This window comes from Chaetodon auriga, chromosome 7 (genome assembly GCF_051107435.1).
Source record: "Chaetodon auriga isolate fChaAug3 chromosome 7, fChaAug3.hap1, whole genome shotgun sequence".
NCBI lineage: Eukaryota > Metazoa > Chordata > Actinopteri > Chaetodontiformes > Chaetodontidae > Chaetodon > Chaetodon auriga.
The window spans coordinates 23,578,792-23,586,327 of NC_135080.1; the positions used below are offsets into that span (position 1 = coordinate 23,578,792).

Genomic DNA, 7,536 nt, shown 5'->3' on the forward strand with positions numbered 1-7,536 from the left:
ATGACATCGGATCATCAGGAGAACTTAAATGTTTTGGATTTTGCACAGTTTCTCATCAAAACCAGCACAGCGTGACAGGATGGCTTTTAATTATGAGCAAAACAAATCAGGCCTGCTGATGGGATATAGTTTTAGGATAATGTAACATAATGGTGACATTTAGTCAAAACTAAAAGCATGTGTTTTGACTGTCAACTTTAACATTATTTCTGAATTTGAATAGCCATTTGTTGTATTAGTCTTAACGAGAAAAAGCAGCAATATTGCCACTTAAGTGTTTTCATTCAGTACTCACTCAAGTCCCAAAATATGTAAGCATATGAATTAACAAAATGCCTCCCTGCTTCAGAGTGAGCAGTGCGTCCTTCAGTGGACCCTTTTTGCATACTAGACCTTTCTCCATGACATCGGCTCATCTGCTGCGCTTCATTTCGGGGGATGTAATTGCACACAGTGCTCCCGAGGCATCTCCTTTCTTCTCTGCAGAGACTTACACGTACAGACTCTAAAGGAGCAGAGCCATTGATTGTTTTCTTTGTCTTTTGAGGATTCTGTTGGGGGTTTTTATGTGTTGATGGAAGACTGGGACCGGCTCTGAATGGACTCTTCAGAATCTCAATCCTCTGAGTGCTTCACAGGGGAAAAAAAAAAAAAAAATGACAAGTTCATTAGCCACTGAAGAGCCCTTCTCTCATTTTGAGTACTGACGAGGCACTTGGTCTTGAGAAATATGAAGGAGTCATTCATTCACATAATTGCATTCAAAGAGTTTGTTGTTGAGGACTCTCAGCTACAGTACTTCTACATTGCCGCCCTAATATATTTTAAGTCTGTCCATTTATTCCCTCACTTGTCTAACAGCTGAGTGCTTTAAAGCTGAATGTAAAGAGTGCTTATCCATAGGAACAACAGCATTAGGAGTGTGACGAGGGCCTAACACTGCTTAAACTACCACAGGAATTGTCTGCGAAGCTGGCAGATGTGCTCTCTGGATTGCTCTCTACATACATATTGATGTTTTTTGGATGATTGATCACCTGCCTGCCTGCTTGTGCTCCCCTGTATCTTTCTCTCTGTCTCACATTCTGTCTACACTGTCATTTGTGCTTGCATCTTTCTCTCTCTGTGCCCCCCCACATCCCAGCGTCTTGTCTCGTATCTCTCTCATGCTGTGCCTCTAATTCCAGCTCTGTCATACTGGCTTCTCTGCTCTCTCCTTTGACGTGTATATCAGTTGTTTCTTGGCCTTCTCTTTCCTTTACCTTCTCTGAATCCAAATATGCTTCAGTTGAACTGTCAGCTGTATTTCTCACGTCACACCATTTTTGTTTCTTCTACCCTCCCAGACGTTTTACCATCGGACCCTCTGCAGTCCCAGTATGACTCCTGGTTGTCCCTGGTGGACCATCTAAACATCAAGGCTTTTGTCAACTTGACATTGGCCGATTCTGTACGTCATGGGATCCAACATCTCCTCTTCATATCTGGACTAGGTCAGTGTCTCCTTCACAATTTTCAACTTTCACTTCAATTTCATTCAACGCTTGCAATTAAACTGGAACTATGTGCACTTTTAACTTGTTTCAGTAATGCTGTTTCAACTGCTACCTCGGTTTCTCTCAGTGCTTATACCAAAACTACCATTTAAGCTTTACTGAAGGTTAACACTTACTCTCCTGTAGCACTTTCATTCCAGCTGCCATTTAAAGCCTTTCTGTAATTCAGTTTATATTGCTGTTTGAATTTCTTTCAGTACTTACTTAAACTGGCATTTTATCTTCATTTAAGGCTTAAACTAAAGTTATAAGTCCCCTCAGTACTTTCATTTCAACTGCCATTCCAACTTGTGTCAGTAATACGGGTTCACTGCCACTTCAATTTCTTTCAGTTCTTCAAACTTCAGGTACAATTTTATGTCCTTTACTTATCACAAAGGCATTTCAAAAGACTCCTTTTGCGCTTTCAAAATTTTAGTTCATGCAAGCACACTTTTATACTTTTATAAAGAACATTGCTTTCTAGTTTGTTTTTTACAGCTTATCTGTACTTTTAGTCTTGGTTTTAAATCTAAGGTTTTAGCGTTCTCTCCTCTTCAGTAACACTCACTGCAAACCTCACAGAGATTTGACTGTCAATGGTTTTCTAGTTGTTTCCTTGTTATTTGCTGTCTTCCTGCTTTCCCGAGAGTTGTCACTCATGTCTGACTTTGAACACTCTTCTTCTCGCCAGCCGTTTCTCTTATCTCTCCCCGGCTCCATTTCTCACTCCAGCACTTGTCCTCTTTACATCTGTCTCTTATTTTCACTTCTTCATCTGATAAACCTCTACCTCTACCCTTCATTCAACAACTCAAGAAATCAATGACAATGATAAAGAAAGGATTTGCATTAGATTGTTGCAAATGGTCTAGTTTCATTCTTTCCCTCAGTTTTCTTTTCTCCTCCTTCTTCTCTTTCCAGGTGGGATGCGTCCTAACACACTTGTCCTCGGTTTCTATGATGACTGTCTTCCAAAGGACAAGCTGATTGATCCAACGCTGTCTACCATTCAGTGCACTGATTCCTCTCAGGAGCTCGAGCAACAACCTCCGCTCTTCCACTTTTCCTCCCTGCGGGGGTCCAGCGACAGACACGATCATGGTGAATGTGGGGACGGGAAGGTTCTAGGACCCCAGGAATATGTAGCAATTATTGCTGACGCCATGAAGATGCTAAAGAATGTGGTGCTTGCTCGATACTTCAACAACTTCGACCGAACCCAGGTCCTCTCGCCACCCTCTTCCTCTCCAGGGAAGGGAGCTGTGTACGTTGACGTCTGGCCGGTCAACCTCCTGCGTCCAGACAGCAGTAGCTACGTTGATACCTGCTCTCTGTTCCTGCTACAGCTAGCATGTATCCTCAACATGGTGAGAGCCTGGCGCAAAGCTACCCTCCGTCTCTTCCTGTGCGTGGAGGAAGGACGGAGTGTGAGAGGCTCGGAGGAGAAGCTGGGCCAGCTGTTGAAAGAGCTGAGAATTAAAGCTCAGGTCTATCCCGTGCCCTGGGACCAGCAGGTGGCACTACACTGGCAGCGGCAAGGTGAGTGGGGCAGGAAGCAGCTGTCACAGTCCACTGATACCACTACAGAAGAGAACAAGATGCGAACAGTCGAGGAAGAAGAGGATGATGAAGATTATGTTAACAGCTTCCCAAGCAACGCCACTCGCCTGTCAGATGACTACCTGTCGGCTGTCAATAAGATGATCCTGGACACGGCACAGCCCGCCCCTGCTGTGCGTTTCCTGTACTTGCCCCGCCCCCCAGCTGACACCCGCCGCTACACCACCTACTTACACCAGCTGGATCTGCTGACCCAGAACCTGGGCCCCACGCTGCTCATCCACGGTGTCACGCCTGTCATCACCACTGACCTTTGAGCAATCCCCTTCCTTTAGGTGCTAAGGGCTGGTGAGTTTAGCAGTGTCCCGACCAGCTGCTGAAGGTGTGGTGACCACTTTTAGTGCAGCATCACTGCAGACCTCAGCAGTGCTCCAGTACTGACCTCTCCTCCCAAAGACGGTCTGAGGAAAAACAACCCTTGAATTTGACCCAGACAGGGACACCACTGCTGACTCACTGATAATATCTGCATTGCCTCGCACAATGTGGAGGTAAAATGTAGAGCAAAGCCTCTAAGGACACAGCCTATTTTTAGAAGATGTAAAATGACGACTGGATCTTATACAAAAATCCTGACTGTCTACATGTTTAACCCTTCTATGTCTTTCTTATGTCCTCAATTTGGAATTCTGGTATTCCCATCAAGCTTCTAAAGGCACCGTGATTTCTAACTTTCAGGTCAACTTTTTGCAGTTTAAGCATGAAACAATCAGACCGTGGTTGCAGCTATTCAGCCTGCCAAGGAGGTTGTATACCACCAATACTCAACAATCTCACCAACCGTCATCAAGCTGACAGGCGACAGGGGATAGTTTAGATTGCAAATCCACCTCTGTCACTCCATCAGCTACTTCTCCCTCCATACAGTCTCTACAGTGGTCTAATTCCCGATACATTTGGGAAAGACTCCCCTTTTTCCTTTTATTTGAATTTTTTTCTTTGTGTGCTGCTGCTCAGATTGCTTGAAATGATCATTCCATATGCTTTCAGATCAAAAAGCGCCTTGCTAGTTCGGGAGCTAAAGTTTGGATTCATTCCAGCATGGACAGAAAGTTGGACTGCGTGACACCTTGGAACAGTCGTTTGCAGGAAGTCTGCTTTTTCATTTTAGGAGCTTAAAACAAAGGAAACAGTTCAACTATATATCTACGGTGCTACCATGGAAGTCTTCAGAGTTTTATTCCAGAAATCACTTTTTGTGGATCTCAGGAAGACATTCCTCTTTTTTCCAAATGCACTTTTATTCTTTCTGCCAAACTGCATGCTGTGCAGCTCTCCCAAATTCCTTAAACATGTTTACAGTGCCATTAACTACTGTGATTATACACAATATTTTATTGATTGTTATTGATTTTGTATGTATTTTAGGTACTCTGTAACTTTTAGAAGTCTTTTTACTCACTAGTGACCACATTGCTTGACCAGCCTAAATACTGAAGTGCCTAAATGAATTTCAACCGTCGCTCAGCTCCACGGCTCTGCCTTTACCCAAAGTGTTTGTAATATTTAAACTGAATCTATGCCACTTGTGCCATTTACAGGAAAATGGTAAATACTAAACATTGTCTACCAGTAACACAAGAAGAGAAGAATGTGAAAAGTCAGAGAACTGACTCAACAACAGCATAAGTACACAACACCAACTGCACAGCAATATCTATTCATAGAAGCTATGCTAACATTTGCTAACATTAGCTAACATTCGCCTCAACAAGCTGCTGGCCATACCAGACCAAGAGCTGTAAGGCTGTAACACCAAACCTCTGAGTATGTTAACTTGAGAAAAGGTACGTTTTATTGCTTGGAAATGGAAGTTGGCATTTATAAGAGAGAGAATGAGATTTCTTCTGTTGTTCTTGGAGCATCACAGTGTTGTTTCCATTCCTTGACACATTGATAATGCAATGTGTATTGTGAAAATAATGTCAGCAGTTGGCACCCTTGAATTTCGAGTGTAAAGCCTCCACAAACAGATTCTTTCAGTTCAATAGATTCATCCTGACAATCTTCATCACACTGACTTTGACACATCTGTAGGGTTCAGATCCTTATTTGAAGAAAAGCAGGTACTTATGAACTTATCTTGATATCCTTGTGTTTGACATGAGATCTGTTTACTTGTGGACCAATTGGATCCTTCCTATTTTACGGATGGCTTCTTGTTTGGACACTACACTCCTCAAACTATTGACACTACATTTCTTCCAGTCTTTGTGTTGGATTTGCTCTCGAACTCACAGGTGTGCAGTACACCATCGTTTATTGAAGAGATGAAGTGTTCAGTGTTTTCCAGTTGAAATCTGAAAATATATATGTATACTTTACAAGATGTAAACTGAAATGACATTAAAAAAAAAAGTTTATGTTACATGACTTCTTTCCTTTCTTTTAACTTCTTCTGGAGATTCTTTGCGAAAGCCGGATCAAACTTAACAAACACTGATGTGTTCGGACTTTGTTTCATTCCAGCCGAAGACCAGTTTGTGCGTCTCAGAGCAGAGAGCTGAGGGTTTTTTGTGTCCGCTGCTCTTGTTTGTTTGAGGTAAACTTTGGAAATAGAGGCTGAGATAGCTCAGCAGCTCAGACAGAGAGATACTAGAGGGTGCCAGCCAGCCAAATTACCTTGTCCTACAGTCACCCTCGCCGCCAACCAGGCAGAAATGGATTCCATCTCCGCTCTGAGGTGAACAACAGATTGGAGAAATAAGCCCAAATAACCATCGATATCTGTTCAGGAGGGGGAAGGCTGACATTTATCACTGAGAGGATTCTCTCTCTCTCTCTCTCTCTCTCTCTCTCTCTCTCTCTCTCTCTCTCTCTCTCTCTCTCTCTCTCTCTGTGAGTGTGTGTGTGTGTGTGTGTGTGTGTGCGCCGTGCCCGTGCAAAGAAACAGGATCAGGATGAGGTTTTCTTTGTTTTATTTATTAAATACTTCTGTGAAGAGAAATTAAGTAATTCAAACTATTGATGGCAGATTAACAGGTGAGTGACTGTAACTGATGGTGTTCACAAAAGCACTGTCCAATCCGTGAACGTATACCAACCAATTTGAACAAATGTGAAACGGTTGTACTAATTAATAAAACCCACCTTGAATGAATTATTGGATTTAATTGCTGGTGAAGAGCTCAGACGCCCAGCCTTCAGTGGATTCATATGAACAAGTATTTTTTTTTTTTTTTTTTTGCAGTAGCTTTGCCTGGACCCCGTTACTTGGATACATAACTGAGTTTGCTTGTCATTTGAAGTTTGAAAGCCTCAACCTGCAAAAGTGCAGTTTATTGACTGAGTTGGTTCTTTTTTAGCGTGGTCCCTGAACAGGAAGTCATTTTCTGACACAAATGACGCTTTTCTTTCGAAGCATGACGAGGTGAGAAGCTGTAGACTCTTGAGAAACCCCTCCCGTCCGTTTGTGTTGTTGTAATTTATCATATTACTGATTTCATTTTCACACAAAAGATCCCATGTGAGATTGAAATAATAACTTGTTTTAAATTGCAATAAGTTTATTAACCGAAGGTAGATTATTTAAATATGAATTAATGTCAAGCACTATTTAAGATAATATCGCCATCCAATTAAATCTGCTCAGTCGCCATCACTCAAAGCATTTGCAAGATATATTTTTAGACATTCCATGCATGGGAAGCTTTTCAAAAGCAAATGCCATCAGCTCTATGAAGCTGAAGGTGGGAATATCTGTAGAATACTGACATTTATTGAATTTGGGCTGTAATTAATTCGTAATTGGTTGGTATGTTTGTAGACTGGAAAATGCAAATCATCATACACATTTGTAAATCCTGTTTTATTTTTGGGTCATGAAACATGCATATTTGACACTAATTTCTCTCCATTTCCTTCAGGCTTCAGAATTAAATTTTGCATTCAAAGCGTTTCGCTTGTTAAAAAAGTTGTAGGCTACGAAAAACAAGAGATCACGACGAGAAAGAGGAGGGTGGCTGTGGCAGAGGAGAGGAGCTGCTCACCCAAAGGGGTTTTCCTTAGTGTGTGTGAGTGTGTGTGTGAGAGAGAGAGAGAGAGGGAGAGAGACAAAATCAAAGATGGAGACCATCAGGGCTGTGTGTTTGCCTCCAAGTCTAAAACCCTGCTCTGTCATGTCTGCAGCCCTGATCAGAGGAAACTTGTCACTACCTTGTCACTTCCACCATGTGTCATAGCCCTAACAACCAGAAACGCTGCCGGGATACACACACACACACACACACACACACACACACTTCATCACTTTTAATTTCTACCACACTTTCCATTTCATCTCCCTCTCTGCATCTTCAGATCCACTTAATTTTACATGACACACAGATTGCCACAGTCATCAGATGGAGAGGAGGCTGGGGTGTCAAGCAGAATTTAG

General features: G+C 42.3%; 1 protein-coding gene across 1 annotated transcript in view; it reads left to right on the forward strand.

Moving 5' to 3' along the window:
* LOC143323894 (solute carrier family 12 member 9) overlaps positions 1 to 5,509 on the forward strand; it is a 60,929-nt gene extending 55,420 nt beyond the window's left edge. Inside the window, exons 12-13 of the mRNA XM_076736060.1 lie at positions 1,347 to 1,493; positions 2,460 to 5,509. Of these exons, the coding sequence (XP_076592175.1) occupies positions 1,347 to 1,493; positions 2,460 to 3,415 (1,103 nt within the window). The 3' untranslated portion in view covers positions 3,416 to 5,509. The remainder of the gene's footprint in view (positions 1 to 1,346; positions 1,494 to 2,459) is intronic.
* The last annotated feature ends 2,027 nt before the right edge of the window (positions 5,510 to 7,536 follow it).